Source organism: Lissotriton helveticus, chromosome 6, assembly GCF_964261635.1.
Source record: "Lissotriton helveticus chromosome 6, aLisHel1.1, whole genome shotgun sequence".
Lineage (NCBI taxonomy): Eukaryota > Metazoa > Chordata > Amphibia > Caudata > Salamandridae > Lissotriton > Lissotriton helveticus.
Window position 1 is genome coordinate 1,041,941,136 of NC_136067.1, and position 22,835 is coordinate 1,041,963,970.

At 43.6% G+C, this 22,835-nt stretch overlaps 1 protein-coding gene across 2 annotated transcripts in view; it reads left to right on the top strand.

The window, feature by feature from the left end:
* The window catches only part of UTRN (utrophin), a 1,532,463-nt gene that overhangs the window by 1,468,516 nt on the left and 41,112 nt on the right, over positions 1-22,835 (top strand). For both annotated transcript variants that reach the window (XM_078648677.1, XM_078648678.1), the window contains one exon: positions 19,193-19,301. In XM_078648677.1, the coding sequence (XP_078504803.1) occupies positions 19,193-19,301 (109 nt within the window). The remainder of the gene's footprint in view (positions 1-19,192; positions 19,302-22,835) is intronic.

The window sequence follows — 22,835 nt, forward strand, 5'->3', positions numbered from 1 at the left end:
GTTTAAAAAGTGGCACAATTATATCTCGACGCGCGTTTCGGCGACCATCGCCTTCTTCTGGAGTTGCCACACACTACCTACAATGAAAAGTAACATATAATAGATATCTTTGTTTAAAAAAACAAATTAATAAATACAAAACACATTAAAACTCATTAGAATTAAGCTGAACTTTCAATCAGATAGTCTAACATATTATTGAACTTACATTTTAACATAAACCTCTCATTATATGACTAGTATATTCCAACATATGGCGATTCACAATATTTATTATTATGACAATCAAAGGCACATATTTTTATCCATTGCTCATCTCCCTTAAATCAATTTTTTTTGGTTAATAAACCAAACTGAAAATATATTTCATGGGGTGAGATAGGAGATACATTATACACCATCGGTATACTAATGTTCAATTTTTTTTTTTTAAAAAGGACATATCTCTACGATAATCATATATACTCACTAGTTCTGTGACTCTAAAGTTTTTGGAGCAGTTTGAGATCCGTAAGTTCAAGGTCAAGGACGATATAACTATAGAAAATACAGTAAAAATTACCGTACGTCATTTATATGTTGAGTCCGTTTGAATTAACACAAAAATAAAGGACTCACATTGATTAAAACCGTGGGTGTAGTTGATTTTAAACTTGTTTACGTTCGTTCGTTTGTTGGGTATTTATAGATAGCGATTCATTCTACGGACTTTTGATGTTTTGAACCAGGGATAACACGATAGCTGGATAAAAGAAGGAAATATTTGAAATAGAAAATGCTGAATAATAAGTTTTAGAGATAATATAAGGCAATATATCTAAAGCAACATTTCTAATTCGGCGTATTCTATTCTATTTCTTTCTAGACGGTGGAGACAAAATTAGTCGATAGCTATCTTCCTTAGAAGTCATGACAATAGTAAAGACAAGGTAGCCGATATTAGTCTCCATTCATATTTATAACTGTGATGTGATACATAAAGCGAAACTTTAACGTTTTAATCTGACCTTCTAATGTTTCAATATATAGTAATTGCGTCTCTATTGATGAGGTTATTTACCTTTTATAAACGGCACTGGAGCCAGAATTCTAACACATTTGATGATGGAGCCCAAATCTGGTGACCGATGAGTATTACATGCCGAAAACGGTGGATTGATTAAAACATTCGAATCTGAAAGGCATAGTTACAAAAGGTATGTTCAGTGTTTAGCGTTTAGTTTTATGTTTAATAAAATAAATTTATCACCCAAATGTGTTACCTGAATTGGATATAAAATATAAATAATGCCTCCTGGTCGCTGATCATGCAGACGATAAACTACAGAAGGGAATATAGAAGGGAACCAGAAATCAGTGCCTCTACTCGGTGAGATAACGTATTTACGAAAAGGCGGGAAAGATCAATTATTTTCTCAGCCTACCTGCGTGAAGAAGTATCGAGTAACATATATAAGAAATAACCTCCGAATATGAGGATTATTTTCAATGGCAGTGTTCCGCTATAGAGTGGAAAAGAAAGAAATAAATAGTTTTACCTTTAACAGCAATATTTAATGATGTAGATGCTCACATATGTAGCGTCGCACGTTTTTAGATGCAAATTCGTTCAAAGCGCGACAACTTACCGATATGTATGAATATTTAAGCCGACCAGGGGCAGACCACGAGCTTCTTTAAGGAATTTTTTAGCGGTGATATTTCTAAGTTAGTCCAAGAGGGGCTTTTTAAGCTCGCAGGCTGTTGGTTACTCCACCCGATTTTCAACGTATCAAAGCCGTTAATAGAAAAACGGCAGAGTAAATGAAGATAGAAAGCGGACTAATATGGGTAGTCGCTTTAGATTTTAACCTAATATAAGAAGCGAACTATCATTAGTAACCGCAAAGACTATTTATTTTTGAAGTTTAATATTTGTTAAACTTGAGATGGATTACAGAAAATAAATATACCTCTAGTTTAATTTATTTATTTATTAGTTCCAATAGTGTCGCTGATGCTGAAACAAAATAAAGAGGCGGGGCTCCAAAATAGAAATAGCAAACAGACTATATTTAATACTGTCAAGGACTTCGTTATTTTAATGGGACAGGTATATTTTTTATTCACCTTTATTCAAATAACCTAATGATATATCCATTACTCTCATTATATGTTGTCTTATTACTTCAAAATACAATTAAGAGTGGATCCAGCATTGATCCGATTCAGAGTATGGCAAGGGTCATAGACATTGGTTCACTCACCCTGATCACGATAGAAATCAATCTTACAGATAGTCTCTATTATCATCCTAATATGACAAGTTGTAATTAATTGCCTAGGTTGTTACATTTCGCTTGTTGTCTTATCCCTGACCTAGGAATTATTAGATTCATTTTTTCAGGGGGTCCTTGATACTTATACATAATACATTCACTCCAGTACAGAGATCTGGGCCTAAATCCATCGTTTTTTTGCTCACCACACCACACCAGTTCAGACATGGCCATATGCAAATCAGCCTTGACCCTGTGCCTCATGGGAAGAGTCCAGCCCGAACTTCCAAGCCATGTCTTCCCTGGACCAGAATCAAGCATCCTAGGACCGGTTTCTGGCTCTCAGCCTTGGCTGACTCTGGCTGAAATGGAAGGACTTCCGCTCTAGTACAACGTGAAACCAGCCAATCATCTGGAGCAGGCTAACCCAGGACTAATTTTGTGGCTGGGGGCCTGTGGCTGCTATCCCTCACCTGTTTCCCAGCCTTGGGATTGCAGGCTGAGAAGTGCGCAGGTCAGAATGGTCAGCTGTAGGCAGCCAGCCAAACTGACCTGCACACTCGCAGAGGGCTGCATTACTAGTGCAATCGCATTGATCATCCCTGCCCCCTGCCATTGCACTATAACAGCGCAAGCCTTACACACATTAATAAAATGGTCAGGGCGAAGCTCCTCCACCATAATAGAGGAGCCGCCGCTCATGTAGGGCATGGTGCCCACGCTTACGATTGAAGTCTAATAGGTCCCATCTTTGGGATGCCCCTTTGATTTGCAGGCCAGTCATTCAATAATAAAAATTGTCGAACAGCCCCGTGTGGTTGGATAAGATCTTTTCTCCAACACTGTGAATTGTTTTCCTTGCTGGGATTTTCAATGTGACCAGTGGCGATTCTTTTGTTTGTAGGAAGCAGTCGCATGAGTGACTATCTAGTTATGAATTCAATGGTTGCACAAGAACCAACCCCATTCGCTATTGAAGAAAGGCTCGCCAGATCCTTTCTGACATACTGAAATACACTGGTGGAAAACTGGATGGAGTCCCTTGCTCACTTGGCCACTGGATTCAAGATAGCCTGACTGATGAGGATTATGAATCCGAAACCGGTACCAGGATGCTTGTTTCCGGTCCATGGAAGACATGGCTTGGCAGTTCGGGCTGGACTGTTCCCATGAGGCACAGGGTCAGACTGATTTGCATATGGCCATGTCTGAAATGGGGTGGCTGAGTGGGCTAAAGAATGGTGATGGATTAAACCCAGATCAGTTGACTGGGGGTGAGTGTTTGATTTGCTCAAACGCTCCGTCCATCATCCCCTTTTGGAAAACTGGATGGAAGCATGTTCGATCACTTTGAATCTACTACGCATATATCCAATTGGTATAAGTGCATGTTGTAGAACTGGATAATCAGAAGAGTTGGCCAGTCTGTTGAGTGAGACAATGAAGGACAGACGTACTTGAGAAATGATGTTGCCTCTTATAAGGGACCCGATTGTGGACTCTCCATGACACAGTGTTACGTGTGTTGAAGGTGCCAGCTCGCCATGTGAGAGCGAGCATCACAGTTTGAGTCTCACATTCATGTCACCTGAGAAAAGCCATCCCACTGAGCAGGTCCTAAAAATCTTCTAGCATAATACACCTTGAGACCGTCTCTAAAATGTACTAGGATTTATATAAAGTACTGGCTCAAATTTAGCCCGTGGCTGTTGGCAGATAATCTGTCAGCATGGGGCAGTGATGTAAAAAAAGTTGTGTCCTTCATAGAATAACTGCTTGTAAAGGCTTTCTTATGCAGAAACTATTAAACAATTCATTGCAATTTGAGAATCTTGAATTAGCTCGGCTGGTGGTATTATAGTAAAATAACAGGGGAATGCTTGAAATAGGTGAGAGAAGCCGCCATTTACCTAAGTTCAAGTGCACGGGCATATGACGGAGCAGACTAAGTGTATTTACCAGTCTTCCTGCCTAATCTTTGCACAGTCAAAATTCTGTCAATATTCATTTAAAAGGCAAACAGGGCTAGGGAGGAGAGATTAATTGATCCACTGTATTAATAGACATTGTTTGGACTGAAACCTTTGCTGAAGCTTTTAGGAAGCGAGCAAGAGCTGTTAGAAATTTTATGTGGGGTGGACTACACCAAAACCAAACTAACCACTTTCACAAGGTTAAGGCAGCAGGTAAGCAAATCCAAAATGGCGACACAGACCAAGTTCTTTTTTTCTGTGCATGCCTATTTTCCCGAGACACTTATGCTCTGAATAATACAGTTGACCCTGTGAAGCATGCATCCATTTCTTGTATCAATTAAATACATTTATAAGACCGCCGTTCACATTTTCAAAAAATGAAGTAACATCACCTTGTTCAGAGGGAACCTGGGGCTGCTGGGCTGCATCTATGTTGGTTGAGGTAATTTCCTACTGATGTCCAAGAGTCCGTCCTACAATGTCTCTGCAAGCTCGGCCAAATACACCCTTTCCGCATCCGACTCTCAGGCCGCCAAAGGTAAGCAGTCGGAGGCTTCTCAGAAAGGTAGGGTGTGGGGCAAGAGGTCTTTGCTTCTAATACTGGAGTATTTCATAGTTGAAATCAACAGTTATTTCCCAAAACAGGATTGTTTTAGAACCGTCCTTTTTTGAACCGTCCTGTTCCTACTGCAGAATACGGAGTGTGCATCTAATTCATTCTGTAATGACTGAAGCCCAGTTACCTGATCATGTTGCTGTGGTCGTGCAGTGCTGGTGGGCATGCAGGCTGGCACATTGAGGTTAGTTCCACTGATACTGGTCCCCACCTTTGCTCAGGACTTAGGCCATGGTGGTTGAGCAACATTGCAGGCTTGCTCAGTGGCCACCCGTCCTGGCAATGCATCTTCAGAGCGGGGAATGAACTGGTGCTCGCTGTGGGCCAGTGCACTCTCTGGGATGGGATCAAATAGAGTGTTCCTCTGGCGGGTACTGCCTCCGGACTGGAATCAGGCTTCTGCTTCAAAGGCAAAAGCAGCTCCTTCACCTCATTCACTTGGTGTCTGATAATAGCAAAACTAGACTTCCGAGCTATGCAAGGCTGCCAGAAAGCATGTGGTTACTTCTCTGCCTTGATTTTGGTATGTGTTCCAATGTGAAGGTCACAATTGTGGCGGAAGACCCCTCACAGCACAGGGGAAAACTGATCACTTCTGATGCTTTCTCCTCCTGGATAGTCTCTCCCCTTGGAGGGCCAAGCGCTCTCCTTCCCTCTCTGATCAGGTATGGCGGCTTCTAGGTAAGCCTTTGGTTTCTCCAGCAATTTGTGCAGACTGCATGTGATGTCCCCTCGCCTCTAGGAGACTGGATGTCAGGCAGACCCTCAACCAGGGTCACATAGCAGTCATTAGAGTGCATGACGATCACTTACCTTCTTGGTGATGAAGACGCTGGCACTGTAACTACATGGGGTGGTTTGGATCTTGGATCCCACTTTTATACTCATTTCTCAGATGGGGATGTGGATCCATTATCTAAGGTTAAGGAACCTGTTTCAGATGGTTCTATATCAAGTGTCATTTTCTGTCTTCATGCAAGCCGATGGCTCTCCTAGCTGGTAGCAATGAGTCTGGATCCAAGGAGGAGGAGCGAAAAAAAGGGTAGGGTGAAGTAAGAGAGCTTGTGCACCTGGCTATCATCAGCCTTCAAGAAGCAATAATGATGACAGACAAAATGGCAGGCCCTGCCTAGAAACCTCTTCACCTTGAACAACAACAACTGCAGTCTCAACCCTCGCCCCTACAATCTACCAATGGCAAGGTGCAGGAAGAACTAAGCAGCCTGTTGCCTCCATCCTCTTCACTTCAGTGTCTGGATCTCCACACTCGAGCCACAGGATTGCAGTATGTACGCTTTCACTTTCTGGGGAAACTGTGCCTCCCTCCATCTTGTGCCATGCTAAGCAATGTGCCATCCAGAATGGATCCCTCTGGTCCTAGTGTTCACAATCTGACCACTCATAGGGTCCTATTATCATGGTTCGGCTGCACACTCTCACAAAAGCTCACTCGGCATGCACACAGAGTTTCAGTGCAAGGTCCTGGGATTTAATTAACAGCAGAACTTTAAATGAGAGGGGTCAGTAGGCTCTACTCGACACAGAGAAAAAGGTCTGGTCACACTACTGATTTCAAAACCTTGATTCCCTTCCACCACTGCTTTATGTGCATGGACAATAGTCCTATACCCATTCTAAGGTCATGCTTTGTGCGCCCCTTCAGGTCACAGAACTAGTTGTGAACCTTGCATTATCATCGACCGACCGGCCTCTGCACATACCCTAGATTAGCGTGGTGCCTGGGGCAGAATAAAAGTTCGGGATACCATTTTCATATCCAGTTGGGCACTCACGGCAGGCGTGCACAACTGTTTAACATGCAGAGGATATTCTCGTCTCAGCAACAACCATAGCATTATACCTCTCTCTGTGTCGAGTATATACATTGATTTTTTTAAATTATCCCAAAAAATTCCAGGAGTAATCTTGGGAAGCAGTCACAGTAGCAGCTTCCCATAAGTACTTGAATGCATAAGCACTTACTAATTTGCAGGTGTGTATGCGTTATGTAGACTCATTTGTAAGTGTTTAGAAAAAGTGTATTTATACAAAGTCACTTTTTTCTCTTCGTGGACATAATATTTTTTCCCATGAAGGAACCCTAACCCTACCGCCTATACACTTTGTGGGTGCCTTCTCCATTCCAGGCTGGGAGTGTCCTTAGAAACGTGTGTAAATCCCTATTGATTTACAAATTTGTGGATCTTCACCTATTTTGATAAGCATTCCTACCCTGTTACAGCCACGTTCTACCCATGAGAGCAGATTTATCACTACTTGATGATATTACAAGTCAGTGGCGTAGTATAACAGGTGAAATGATCGATTTACAAGTTCATATTTTGTTAATTGCAAACATAATTTACTCTTTCAGGTGCGCTCGGTGGGTCATACCATATTCACCCCTGACTTTAATTTTGTTGTGCAAATGCTTATGTGAATATGGCGGTAAGTGTCTATGACTCTGATTACAGCTTGAAACTCTAATCCCTCTGCCCAAAAAAAACTTGCATGAGAATCGGAATTCTGAGAATTACGAAAATTCTCATGCACCTGTTGTTCTCCCATGACAGAGTTTGACAGGGCAAACCTTCCAAAATGTATCAGGGCAAAAGACAGCACGTAGAATTCAGTGGGTTGAAACCGCATGCTACATGTTATGCCTCATTTCTAAGCGACGATTGAGTGAGCTTCCTACAAGGTGAAGAACTTTCCCCTAGGCACAAACCTGAATGGGCGTCACCCCAAATATAAATATTAAAACCAGTTATTACCTTTTATAAGCTTTAGTTAGCTTCTTTAATCATGCAGACTCTTGTGGTTGAAATATGTCTTTCTCTTATTAGAAATCTTTTTCACATCTGCACATTGAATAAAAATCTATGCGACAAATAGGTAGTAATCCAATTTTACTTGTAAACGTGGTTGGTAATCCATTGAGATGCATCTTTTACCACGCTCCTTTGATAATACCCCACTGCATATCTGACCATTACCCAGTCCTTGATCAGTCCAGTCCGTGCGCCATATGGATGCCATCTTGCTTATCGACTCATGCGAATGCGCTCCTTAGTCAGAAATATAAAAGCAACAACTTTTGATACAAGAACCAATGATCAAATCTTTCACCTTACAATGGACTAGTTAATTGGCTGAAATGCACTTCAATAGCACAACACTAGTCAGATCAGTAGCATTAAGCGAGGTTAAATGAGAAGTAAGCAGTCGTGAGGTACATTCTCCCATCATTTGCAAGCGAACAGTGAATAGGAGCTAATTACTGCACCCGGTCAATACATCATCCCAGGGTAATAGTATTTATTGAATTAGGTATATACCTCACCGCCCATTCGATCCACGATAACACGTGGATCGAATGGGCGGTGAGCTATTTACCACATTTAATAAATACTATTACCCTGGGATGATGTATTGACCGGTATACTTTTCAACTGCAAACATTCAATATTTTTGGTTTAACATTCACACGTTTCTAAATGTGCTCATGTACCCTATTACCAGTACTTCCTTCCTTATGACGTCATGAGAAAGAAGACTCATACTTTGAAATCCTGGGAAAGACCTCTAGCTCCTTAAAAGTCTGCTAATAGGATGTCACTGCATCCAATGGTACAAAGCTGGGGGTGTCGAACCATAGGTAATAATGTATGAAGCGTGAAATGCTGCTTTTTCTCAACACAAGGCCTTGAGGGTGCCGGCAGATTGGATACGTCTACCTGACAGGTGATATTTTCGTAGAAACACTGCTGTGTAAGAACTTGTTGTACTAACGAAGCCACTAAAGGTTTTTCCGTCTTGTTAGGGTTTCCAAGTTAGCAGGCGAACATGCCTCTGTTTTTGACAAAAGATTTACTGCTGCTGTTGTGCTTGGCTGCCATTTTTTGTCACTGATGGATGGTCGTGCACAATAGATTGGCGAAAGAGATCAGTTATGACAGCACTGACGCATACACACAGTGACCATAAGACAGAGAAAGGACTATTTTTATGTTCCAAGGTTGGCAGCAGTAGGAGCACTCCAAAATAATGATCCGGGGAGGGAGGGCCACCATGGCAGGAAGGTCAGAAGATCACATCGACATCCTGGTCATAAATTGTTTTATTTCTGTAGCACCCTAAAGCCAAGAGACTAAAAGCAGTACAAAATTAGAAATAATGAACCTTCAGCCTGATTGACAATAAAAAACTGAGTTTATTAGCTGATCATTTCTTTCCAGGCTCCTACTTTTTCTCGGTTCTTAATGTCAAATTGTGTCATGCTTCATGGGTAATAGTAGTCTGTAACACACTCGTCCTCCTAGAAAATAATTAGCCATTTAAGTCTTCCAGAACTCAAATGAAGCTGATCTCTAGTCACGGTGGCATATAATCTTACTATGTTATTAACATCCAAATACTCACTGTCAGGGATATTCGTTCTCAGATCACATTTGTTCTTAAACGTCTCCGTAGCAGTAATAAAGAAGCGGAGTACCATGTTGTAAATGGCATATTTGAAGTGAGGATTTAAAAAACATAAAATACCTCCTCAGCTTTGTTTATTCATCACTGATGAACTTGGCAAAGTGTTGCATTGATATTGCCATTTTTTATGTCGCTGCTAGACCGTGCATCCCAAGAGGCATGTTGTGTTCCATCTATGGGTTTACACAACGCCCACCTCCTACCATTGGTAAACTTCAGAGTCGCTCTCATTTTCTTGGATGCCATTCATAATGGCATGCAGGATTCATGTCCTCTTCCTGTGTATGGCCCTCCCTTAGCGCATGGAGGTACATGTCTCCTTACTTTGCTCCCGGTTTGTGGAGCTATTATTATCCATGTTTTTAAGTACTCCATATGACAACTTGTGTTTCCAGGCTGTTTCCCTTGTACTCATACACATACCACTATGATGCATGCACGTGTACATAAACAAATGCATGTCTTAAAAAGTTGTAAAAACATGAACAGTACTTTTTTTTGCATGATCCGATTTTATTGGAGCACTCACTTCGTCCTCTATTTTGCCATAGACATATTCTTTTTTACGATGGATCCTCTCTTGTCATTGCTTGCCCATCTCCTCATCCCCTCTGCTTCCCTTCTTCACGTGTCCCCCAATACCTCCCTTGTTGCTGCTGCCTTAACTTTACCTTTTTACACGAACCAATGGCATTGGAGTTTTTGTTCCGTCTTACATCTTGCCATAGTGCTAACACCACCCGATGGTATTGGAGTGCTTTAAGTGCTTACAGTAGACAATGGCACATTAATTGTCGTACGCAGGGGGAGTGTAAGTGATTTGCCTAGAATCACAAACTCTTCAGCTGACCCCGAGATTCGATCCTGGTTCCCCAGTTCCGCTGTCGGCAACTCTGGCCATTACGGCACATTCTCGCTTCACTTCAATGCTCCTCAAGTGTTTCTCACTATCACTTCCACATTTGTTCGGCAAGATGCCGTCAACACTGTACAAGCACCGGCAAAACCAATAGATCTCGGCAATGCCCGATCTATTGGCCTTGTCAACATGAATGTCTTTTAGCCTTTTTGTCTAGCAGCACATCAGCTGTTCAGCACGGCTGCACAGGCCATGTCCTAGTGCTTTTTGTGCTAGATGGGGCAAGGCAATAAACTCACCATCCTGTGATTCTGTCAGCTCAATATCCTGTGATTCCGGGCTTTCAGTGGCATTCAGCCACGTGTTTGCCATAGTAGAACTGTATTTCATGCAGCTGTATCATTCACAAGTTTATCACTTCTTCTCATTATCGGCTAATGCAATGAGGTCTGAATATCTGAAATTATAACAGATGCACATGAAAGCAGCATGCAGAAACCATGCATGCAGATGCACATTGAGTAATGTACTTGGTATTAATATTATTGAGGTAGTCGAGAGGCAGCATCGCTCACTAGACCTTCCTTCTCACGTGAGGCTCTGTATGTTAGTCAAAACTGCTCCTGGTTGAAAAGACAGATTGCTAGTCGAGAAAGAGGATGCCTGTGGTTGCCTTAGGTCAGCGTAGACGATGATAAAGATGCCGGTCCTGAAAGATCAATAAAAACGAAGGAATCCTATTACAGCCCTACTCCATTTTCAATAAATTTGTACTCCAACAAAATATTAAATTATTTTCTTTTATTTTGGGTGTTCACAGGCCCCATGTGTTTCACTCCAGCATATCAGCCGATAAGATTTCTTATAAGGCAAAGCAAAAATCATTTCTGAAAATCATTGTTGTCAGCATTCAGAATGCGTAATCTGCATCGTAATGTCGCTCACTTCGGGTTGTTCATCAGGTTGAGTTGTTTCTCAGATCATCTTTAGGGCGTTGGTTGGGGGCAGCTTTTTACCAGAAGAATAGGTTATCTCAGGTAAAATATTAAGACATTAACAAAGAAAAAGAGCCTGGCCAGATGAAGACTGGAACTGAGCTCAAAGGGAATTGGAGAAGGCAAGTTGTTGGATGTCTGAGAAAATAAAAGAGGAACAGTTGTGCGAGAATCGCCTACCACAGTTGACTGCTGAAGATCGTACTAGCATGTCCTGTAACCGTGCAGGTTACCGTATTGATGGGTACCACTGCTTAAAGTCTTTGTCCCAGCTGGTGGCTATGTCTAGTGATTTGACCTCCACTATTTGTGTAGCAGTTGCATGAAGGCTATGGGCAACCGGCTATCAATTAAGACTGCCTTCCATCAAGGACAAGTGTTTTCATGTGCTGACAGATAACATGGCTGCTTTATGGTAGTCCAACAAGCAGAGTGAAATAGGTTCTCCTGCTTTCTGTCTGGAGGCTTTGAGAATATGGCAATGACACTTCATGGAATTTCCGTTAAGGTCAGTCATGTGGTGGGATGCCTCAATATCAATTCAGACAAATTGACGTCATCATGCTGACATAAAATGACATCCGCTCCTAGAGGTGGCACAGGGTATCTTCGCTCAGTGGCGTGCTTCCTTGGTGTACTTATTCACCACTTCCAAAAACACTCTGTGCCCAGCTTTTATTTGCTGGTGTTTCACTCATAGGTGTCTCTGAGAGAAACATAGCACAGTGGACAAGGCTATAGCCTCTTGTACGCATTTACACTTCTGCCTTTGACCAGGCAAGTCATAACGAAAGTAAGACGGAATGGGCACAGCCAATTCTAGTGACACAAGATTGCCCTCCGGGAGTCTGCTCTCCAAAGACTCTAATCCTTTGGCCTCCACTTTAATTCCCTCTTCAGAAGAATCTGCTGTCCCTGCAGAAGAGATGGGTGTTTCACGCGATCCTGCACAAATTACACCTTTGTGCACGGAGATTGAGCAGAACCAACTGAGAGCTTTTAATCACCCTTCGGAAGTGGTGGATGTCATCCGTGTTGTCTGTCATCCTTGTTGTCTGTCATCCTTCTCTCAAGTCAGCTTAGTCAGACCATTGATCTAAATCTATAACCTGGTGTGAAGGAAGAATAGTTGACCTCCTACAAGCAATATTGCTGTACTATTGTTCGTATGATCTGCAACCGGACAAGTTTTTACTGTTGGCATGTTAAAGGTTAGTCACCAGGGGAAACAGCCGTTACATCGCAACTTTTACAACGCACTTCTATTACAACGCAACTTTTACAACGCTGGATCCATTACATCGCATGCCTTTACAACGCATGACATTACATAGCAGATGCTATTACAACGCATGCCATTACAACGTAAGTATAGGTAAGTATATAATTTTATTTTATATTTTATTTAACATTATTTAATTAATTTAATTAATATTAAAAATAAATAAATATATTAATTTATGTTTTTTTATATTGGGTTTGGGTTTTGGGGTACAGGGGTATTTTTAGGTTTCAGGTTTGGGTTTTGGGGTACAGGGGTATTTTTAGGTTTCAGGGTTGGGTTTGGGGTACAGGGGTATTTTTAGGTTTCAGGGTTGGGTTTGGGTTTTGGGGTACAGGGGTATTTTTAGGTTTCAGGGTTGGGTTTGGGTTTTGGGGTACAGGGGTATTTTTAGGTTTCAGGGCTGGGTTTGGGGTTTGGGGTACAGGGGTATTTTTAGGTTTCAGGGTTGGGTTTGGGTTTTGGGGTACAGGGGTATTTTTAGGTTTCAGGTTTGGGTTTTGGGGTACAGGGATATTTTTAGGTTTCAGGGTTGGGTTTGGGTTTTGGGGTACAGGGGTATTTTTAGGTTTCAGGTTTGGGTTTTGGGATACAGGGATATTATAAGGTTTCAGGGCTGGTTTTGGGTTTTGGGGTACAGGGGTATTTTTAGGTTTCAGGGCTGGGTTTGGGTTTTGGGGTACAGGGGTATTTTTAGGTTTCAGGGCTGGGTTTGGGTTTTGGGGTACAGGGGTATTTTTAGGTTTCAGGGTTGGGTTTGGGGGTACAGGGGTATTTTTAGGTTTCAGGGTTGGGTTTGGGGTACAGGGGTATTTTTAGGTTTCAGGGTTGGGTTTGGGTTTTGGGGTACAGGGGTATTTTTAGGTTTCAGGGCTGGGTTTGGGTTTTGGGGTACAGGGGTATTTTTAGGTTTCAGGGCTGGGTTTGGGTTTTGGGGTACAGGGGTATTTTTAGGTTTCAGGGCTGGGTTTGGGTTTTGAGGTACAGGGGTATTTTTAGGTTTCAGGGCTGGGTTTGGGTTTTGGGGTACAGGTTTTTTTAGGGTTTCGTTTTAAAATACAATCTTTTATTTTAATTAAAAAATTTAATTTTAATAATTTTATTATTTATTAAAAATAGTTCTTTATTATTAAAAGTTCTTTTAAAAATAAACTTAAAGTAATATATGTACTAAATAATTATTTAAAAATAATTTAATTTATTTAATTAATTAAATATAAATTAATTACATTTAAAAAAAATAAAATACTTACTTATACTTACATTGTAATGGCATGCGCTGTAATAGCATCTGCTATGTAATGTCATGCGTTGTAAAGGCATGCGATGTAATGGATCCTGCGTTGTAAAAAATGCGTTGTAACGGAGTGCGTTGTAATATGTTGCGTTGTAACGTCATACATCCGTCACCAGCGCTATAAGCCATTCTTTGTTTGCCTGATTAGCTCTCATTATTCAATCACCCATTGCAAAGTGTTTCTTAACAATGCTTTTTACATGTGTTTGCCCCAGCTTCTATCATTGTCACAGTGGGACCTCAAATTGGTCTTAACCATTTTCAGGTGTGCCAGCCCTTTTGATAGTTACAATTTTTTTTTTTAAGTTCAAGAACATTTTATTGATGATAATAAAAGAGAAAACCAGGTGTCAAAACAGAGTACAATATGATGTTAAGATAAAAACTCTGAGCAAAATAAAACGACCAGACAAAAACAAGCAGTATAATAAAAGTAATCGAAGTACAAAATGGAAGAGGGAAAAAGGCATTGAAATAACACATGAACATGAAATATGACAAGCATGAAAACAAGATAAAGAATCGAACAAAATGATACAATGGAGAATAAGTGGAATGCATCGGGGCTAAGGTGGTTTAGAAACTTCCTGCTGTGAGGGCAGAGGGTGAAACAAGCGTGCACTACATGAGTCCAAATAAAGCGTAACGGGAGTCCATAAGAGCATACGTTTAGTCGCCATACAAGCTGGGTAAACATAAGCAGTGTCGAGTCTGTGGTTGTGGCAGACATTAAACCACCACGCCTTGAAGGAAATCTTGGAGAAGTCTTTCCAATTAACTGTTATTTGTTGGAAGGCAGCGGCAAGTAATAGATCAACAATCTGAGGCTGTAGATCAACATCATCCCAACAAGGGGAAAGGCTTCCCATAAAAACATGTGTGTGGGAGAAAGGGATAGTAGTGTGGAAAATTAAGTTAATTTGAGCCCAAACTTGTAGCCAAAAAGTACGAACATGGGTGCATGAAAATAACATGTGAAATAAGTCAGCTTGTGGTGACAAACAAGACCAGCATGTGTGGGGAGTGCTAGAAAAACGTTTGTGAAGGTCATAGGGTGTGAAGAGGAGTCTATTGTAAATAAAAAATAGAGTCTGAATGAGTGTTGCTGCTCTGGAGGATTTGCGAAGTTTGGTCCAGAGTTTGTCCCAGAAGGAAACCGACCAAGAGACGGATAAATCATGCTCCCAGGACTCCTCCACTTTAGATTTAGGTCTCGGAATCTCACCAGCGTGAAGGTATCTGTAAATAGCAGCAGCTCTTGGTGAAGTACGTAAGAAGGAATGGAGAGTGGAAGTGGGAGTGGAAGAAGGAGGAGGAGGGCAAGGCCGGGAGAGGGCAGTGTATTTCATGAGGACAGCATCTTTAAGCAACTGGTAATTGCGTGCAAAGGAAGTGGGTAGGTCATAAAGGGAGCGAAGGGTGTCGAAAGACAAGAAAGAGGAGTGAGAAAAAAGTTGGGAGATCCACCGAAGACCTCGAGAGTGCCAAGATTTCCAAAAAAAGGGTCTGGCACGTATGAGTAAAGACGTGTTATGCCATATGGGGGAGGAGAGGAAAGCAGCAATGGTAGGAGGAGGTAAGTGCGTGGAAGAGAGGAGTAGTTTAGTGGTAAATCTATGAATCGGAGTGGAGATAGAAGTGGGTTTACGGGAGAAGGAAAGGTATTCAGCAAAGGAGAAGGGAGAAAGAAGGAGGCGTTCAAATTTGGTCCATAGAGGGCACGAGGTCGCAGGATCTTGTAGCCACAGAGAAGCTTGCCTCAATTGGAACGCCTTGTGGTAGGCTGGGAAGTCAGGAAAATTAACCCCACCTTCAGTTTTAGGACGAATCAGGCGTACTAGAGACATTCTTGGTTTCTTTTTACTCCAGAGAAAGGACACTAGGATAGAATTGATCTTTTTGAAAAATTTGGAGGGGATAGGGACCGGAATGTTGGATAGGGTGTAGAGAACAATGGGAGACAACATCATTTTTATAGTGTCAAGGCGACCCCACCAGGATAGGTAAAGGGGATCTGTTAATTTCTGAATGCAGTTAGACATGCACAGAGAGACAGTGTCTGAGATGACGGGGGTGATATGCATTCCCAAGTACTTAATATTGGAAGGTTTCCACGCGAAATTAGAGGCAGCAAAATCGGGTTTAAAAGTGAATTTAGTTAAGGGAAGGATCTCGCATTTGTCATGATTAAGTTTATAGCCAGATATTTGTGAATAAGCACGGACTTCACTGAGAAAAGCAGGAATGGAAACGGAAGGGTTGGAAACAAAGAGCAAAATATCATCTGCATAAGCAGCTAACTTGACGTGGGAATCTGACAGTTGGAAACCGTGGATGGAGGGATGTTGACGGAGCTTGGAGAGGAAGGGTTCTAAGGCCAGGTTAAAGAGAAAGGGAGATAGGGGGCAACCTTGGCGGACGCCTCTGTTTAAATCAAAAAAGGAGGATATTTGGCCATTAGCACAAACCGCTGCTCGTGGATGAGAATAAAGTAGTGAAATTAAGGAGATAAAAATAGGACCAAAACCAAACCAGCGTAGGGTGTGAAAGAGATAGGTCCATTCTACCCTGTCAAACGCCTTTTCGGCATCCAGGGCAATGGCCGCTAGGGAATGGGGCAGAAGGCGGGATTGAGAAAGAATGTTGAAGAGGAGTCTGGTGTTGTCAGTGATGTAACGACCCTTGACAAAGCCCGACTGTTCCTCGCCCAAGAGGTCTGGAAGAAGAAGGTCGAGACGTGCTGCAAGAGATTTTGCAAAAATTTTATAATCAATATTGACCAGAGAAATAGGCCTGTAATTCTTGCAGTGTTGAGGATCTTTCCCCTCCTTGGGTATGAGGCAGATGTGGGCATCTGAGAAAGAACCTGAGGAGGAACCCAGGGAGAGGAAAGTGCCAATAAGGGAATGAAGTCTAGGAATAAGGAGTTTGGAAAAATGAAGAAAAAATTCTACTGTGAAGCCGTCCGGCCCAGGGGCCTTGTCTTTCTGGAGGGTGTGAAGTGCTTTAAGAAGTTCCTGTTGGGAAATATCAAGTTCTAAGTGAGAAAGGTCAAGTGGAAAGTGAGAAGGTTTTCGAATGGAGGAAAAAAATGTGTCTAGAGAGTGGGAAGAGGGCTGAGTTTCAGAAGAATACAGTGTCTGGTAGAAGGTAGAGAATTCAGTAAGGATGTCGGCATCAGTGTGTTTAAGATTCAAATTGGCATCGTAGATAGATTCAATATTCAATTTATTGTGTTTCACCTTGAGATAGTTAGCTAAGATCTTGCCTGCTTTATTTTTGCCGCCATAGAACTTGGCACTAGATTTTAGTAAGTACAAGGATGCATCTTCCGTAGATTGTTTGTTAAATTTCATCTTAGCATTAACCAGGGCGGTTAAAGTTTGTTGTGAGCGAGAAGTAAAATAAGAATGCTCCAATTTCTTAATATCCAAAAGGATAGCCTTGGTAAAATCGCGAGCAGCCCTACGCTTTTTAGAAACAAAGCGGATAATGAAATCTCTTGCTGCTGCTTTATAGGCATCCCAAATGGTGTGTTTGGGGACAGGGGAGGTATCATTAATGGAGAAAAACTCGTTGGAAAAGGAGGTGAAGGAGGTAGTGAACTTAGGGTCCAAGAGGAGGGAGTTGTTGAAACGCCAGCGTTTGGGACCTGTTGATTTGGGTAAAATGTCCAATTGAACTAATGTGGGGGCATGGTCAGAGAGTAAAATCGGACCAATTTCCGCTTGAGTGAGAGTTTGGGCAATGTTGTGTTGATAGTTACAATTAAAAATTCTTGATCTTGAAAACTGGGTTGTACAATGTTGTCAAATCTAAGTGTCCTGTCAGCATGTTGCAGGCTTTGTCATGTCAGCTGCTGCATACTGCCTTCAAGCTGGTATTTAGGACTCATGCATCTTTTCTTCCAAAAGTGATGTCGTCTTTCCATGGGGAACAGTCCATCATGCTCCCTACATTCTTTTATCCATCATATCATCTGAAGAGATTGAGTGGCTACACTGATTGGACTTGACAAAGTGCCCTTAGTTTCTGCATAGATAGGACTAAGGAACACCGAATACTGCATGGAGAATCAACTGTTTGTTGGATTTGCCAGTGAGAAGAAAGGAAAGGGGGTTCAGAAATGGATCTTGCCTCAATAGATTGCTTTTTACATCAGACTGTGCTGCTCTTTTGTCAAAGAGAACCCTAATTCCAGTAAGGTGAAGGACACAATTACAGCTTTGACTTGGAGAGCTCCGGTTTTGGATATATGCCAGGCATTCACGTGGGCGTCTGTCCATATGTTCACCAAGCAATTTCTCATCTATTCACAAGTCCACAGAGGGTACCATTTAGCCTTCTCTGTACTGACGTGCTTCTGGAGGTACACGTCTACTCCTAAAACCCACATCCCTGGAGATGAAGTTGCTTTGGTATTGATTGACAAGGTAATTCATCTGCAGTTACAAGTATCCCCCAGAAGAATAAGTAACTTACCTTTGGTAATGCTCTTTCTTGTGTATACTCTACATAGATTACAAAGCCAGATTCCTCTTTGCCTGCCTACCTAGCCCCTTTCTGTGGAATGGACCATGATGAATTTATAAGGTACCAAGTTAGATTCACACACTGCCAGTTGAAATTAAATCTGTCAGCCAGGCTCTGTATCTGAGGGCGCAGAAATAAATAAACTGACATCATTGCGCAGGGGTGGAGTCTTCATGCATCGCTGTGTTTTTATGTCCAGAGGATGAATGGAGTCCGACTGCGCCACCTGCCGGCGCTCATAGAAGGAGCTTTTGCAAGAGTTTCTGGATCCAGTGTGGCATGTGGGGAGATTACCAAGGTGAGGAGTCTGCAGCTAAATTAAGTATTCACTAGAAAGAGCTTTACCGAAGGTAAGTAATTTACGCATTTTTTACAATTCTAGTGAGAATTAGGGAATCATATAGTGCCTTCTAGTAACTTCCATTTATGACTTAAAGAAATTAATAAAGATTGCCCTGGGAATGTCAAATCTAACCCCTCCCTTTCACTGGGACATGTGTTTCGGTAAATTCTGCTCTTATATACATCACTCAAAAATGTACTCATTCTTTCACATACAGTCGTGTTTGTACTGGGAACATGTGCCATGTCAAAGATGAGAGGTCCCTAGGTAATTAACCTGTTCTAAAACTGGGCAATTTCTTCCAGACTTGCAGCCAGGGGCAGTAGAGTTTGTTTTTTCAAGGGTGCTGAGTGCTTGTGGCAAAGCACAATAATTTTTCAACCACTTGGGAATCCTTAAAATAAAAGTGGTGTCTTTGTGAATGCACAGTTGAACATTTCACGTAATTGTTTGAGCCTAATAGGCATTTTCACAATCTTGCTGAGTGTTGTATGTGGAAGTGCTGCCCATGTTTCTAATGACATGCTATTTTTGTTTATCCTACCCAGCCGGAGCCAGATGCCCAAGTCAATGGAATTTTCATGTGTACTTCCCCCCAGCGCTCTGCTCCCAGCTACAAATTTGATCAGGATATCAGCCCACGCTACCAACAGACAGGTTAGTGGCCTGCAGCAGAAATGGAGTGTGATTGATATAAGACCTTCTTTCAGTATGTGTTAATGTTTACGTTATCTAGAAAAAAAAGTTCTTTTTTCCCTCTTTTTAATGTAACATAATTTTTTCCAGGATGTTATTTAATCCCATTGGTGACATCAGAAGTAACTGACTCTTGAGTGTTTTATGTATCACTTATTCTGTACCTGGATTCTCTTTTCTACAAGATTAGACGTGGGGACTTTTTGCTACACATAACTTTGCATGGAAAACATTCTTGAGAATGTTCATATAGTTAAACCCTATTTTCACTGTTCAGCTAGAACTTTTTATATGGTGCTTTGGAATGCTGCATTGCAACACCTGAAGCCAGTCTCAAGGCACATTGACTTCCAACATGTACTAGAAGTTTGAAAATTAAAATTACTATCTCAGAGTTCTGCCTTTTGGAAGGCAATGGGCTGAGTTGCAGTGCACCCGTTATGGCTTGAGCACTAGAATCCTTTAATGGTGTTCTAAATTCTTCCCCACACATCCCCTGGATAGGCGGGTATGAGTAGAGCAGTGTCAGACCATCCTCTTAGATGATTGGCCTCCTTCCTTTCAGGACGGAGTTCAAGGATTTAGATGGGACAAGTATTTGCTGAAACCAAAATGGTCCAGTGTAGATCCCTCAGTAGTCTTGCCTCTTGTCACCCCTTTTCATTATTTATGTTCACACTTTCTACCAGTGTCTGGTTGAAATGGAAGTGGAAATGTAAAACTACTCTTATAACACCCAGTTGATGTTTTGTTTATCAAATAATTGTATTGTGTCTAGTTTTCAGTCACTGTGCAAAACATGCTGTCATTTTACATGCCTGTGATTTATATGTATTTTTTTATTTTGTTTTATATTGCGCAATCTGATAGAGACATCTAGCCGCAAATTTCTTAACTTAGAATACCCCCAGGCATCAGACTGGACCCGGAAAACCCCTCCCCCGCAGTACCCCTGGGTACCAGGGGGCGGCGTTAACCCGGCTCCGTTCCAACGTCGTCCATGGAAGTGACGTCAGTGGAGCCACATAACCTCCCCCGCCGCGCTGATGTCAGTTTTCCTCTTTTCTGCGCCCCACAGTGGATCTGGTAAAGCGGTTCCTCTGGCCTGTTCTGTTTTGAGGCCTTGACAAAGTCTTTCTTGTCTGGAACAGTGTGCGATGCCTGCGGGCCTCAAGTCATGTGCATCCTGTTTGCGGCAGATGTCAGCGATGGATCCACACGAGATCTGCATGTGGTGCTTGGGCGAGCACCACAACGCCACCGAGTGCAACGCCTCCTGGCAGCTGAAGCCGAAGTCCCTGTGGGAACGACGGATAAAAATGTATGTCTGCCTGGTTGTCCTGGTCAGAAACCTTGTGGTGCCGAAATCACGGAGGTCGTCGACCTCGCAGAAGTGTGACGTCGGGTCCTGCTACTCGCGGTCTTCACCGAACAAGGGCCCTCAGGAGGCAGCCCCTGCCTACCCACCATTTCCTGGTGTTGGGGTGACTCGGACCCAGATGGAGGCCTATTCCAGAGCTTATAAGCAAAATCTAAAAGAGACACGTTAGTGATAGATGCCTTACCTTAGAATATCCCCAGGCGTCAGACTGGATCCGGAAAGTTTTGCTTAGCAGTACCCTTGAGCGTCAGTCGGTGGCGTCCTGCGGCTCCGTGTCCGTCGCTGGCGTCGTATGCACCGAGATGACGTCAAGGAGACTACTTAGGCGCCACTCATGTGCACTGGCGTCAGTTCTTTCTTTTTCCACACCAGTAAGTGCAGATCCGGTTACAGCACATACCCTAGTCATTCTTTGACTATCTTTTTGAGACTTTTGCCTTGTGTTGGTTTCTCTGGTGCTAATAGGGATGCCTGGTTTTAAGTCTTGTGGGACCTGCCATCGCAATATGTCGGTGGCGGACACTCATGACGTCTGTCTCTACTGCCTGGAGCGTGACCATGACTCCCGGACCTGTCTGGGCTGTAGGGCTATGGCCCCTAAGGCCCTGAGGGACCGGCGCTGGAAGTTGTTTGAAGTTTGGCACTCGTCCCCGCGCCACTCCAGATCCAGGGGTCCTTCCCGTGACCGCTCACGGAATCGTCACCCCCACTCCTCTTCCCCTTCGGATTCGGGTAAGAGATGGCACAAAAAGAAGTCGAAGAAGCGTTTTTGCTCTCTGATGTCCCCTCGTCGGTCCCCCGGATGCAGTCGAGGGGGACAATGGCTCCACAATGGCTCCACCCCTGCAACTCCTTTGGAGCGTGGGAGTCCCGCCGCCTACCCGCCGCCTACCCGGGTCCATCGGCAACTCCCACACAAGTGCAAGAATTCCTTGCTGCCATAGACCGCTTGTTTAGGCCTCGGGCTCCCGCTGGTACACCTCCGGGCCCCGAGGTCCCGTGTTCGGATCCTGCTGGTCCCTCGACTCCTTTGGCGGATCCAGTACCGATGCGCCAGCAGCTCCGGCCCTGGTGCCGCTGGATCCTGCTCCCCTGGCTCCGGCCTCGGCGCCAAGAGGTCCCTCGCTGCCGGCTCCGGCGCAGCCCTCGGCTCCACCGGCGCCGCCGCAGTGAATCCCACTGGTTCTGCCTCTGCCCCGGTTCCCGGAGGGCTTTGTCCCAGCCTGGGATCCGAATTGGGAACCGGCGCCGTTTGTTCCTTCAGTGGTCCCTGCCGAGGCCTAGGCCTTCGGGGCTGGTGGAGGAGGATGACTGGGAAGGGTTTGAGGACCCACTTGCTCGTCAGTGTGATTCCGAGCAGGACTGGGTCGATGACTTAGAGGAGGCCGGTGGCCTCAACGTCTCCTCTGATTTGGGGCTTGCTTCTCCCCTGCCCACTATGGAGGAAAGCGCCTCTTATACGGTGGTGCTCCATCGGGCTGCTGAGGTCCTTAACCTCGATCTCCCCACGGTGACCCTGAAGACAAATCTCCTCACTGTGGTGCTTCAGCCGGCGTTCACTTCTTTGGAGCCGCTGCTGCCCTTTAATGATGCCCTCACCGAAGTCTTGTTGGGCACTTGGTCACGGCCCGCCACGGGGGCCCCCGTGGAGAAGAATGTCACCAGGCATCATTGGCGCCGGGTGACCCTGCCTTTCTGTCACTCATCTTACACCCGAAAGTCTGGTCATTCAAGCTTCTACGTCCCAGAGTGCCTTTCCCACGGCTCTGCCGGATAAGGACTCGTAAGAGATTGGAGCAGTTTGGCAAGCGGTTGTTCTCTTCGGCCAGCTTAGGACTGCGGTCAGTGAACACCGCATGCCTTCTGGGCCGCTATTCCCACGAGGTGTGGGATTCCATGGCTGAGGTGTTGCCCTGGCGCCCGGAGGAGCTCTAGACTGTGCTGTCTCAGGCTGTGGCCGAGAGTAAGGACGTGGCTAGATTCGCCATTCGTTGTAGCTTGGATACCGCAGACTCCCTTGGTAGGGCAATTTCCACGACCGCGGCACTTCGGCACCACACCTGGCTGCAGTCCACTGGTTTCTCCCTGGAAGTTCAGAGCTCGTTCATGGACAT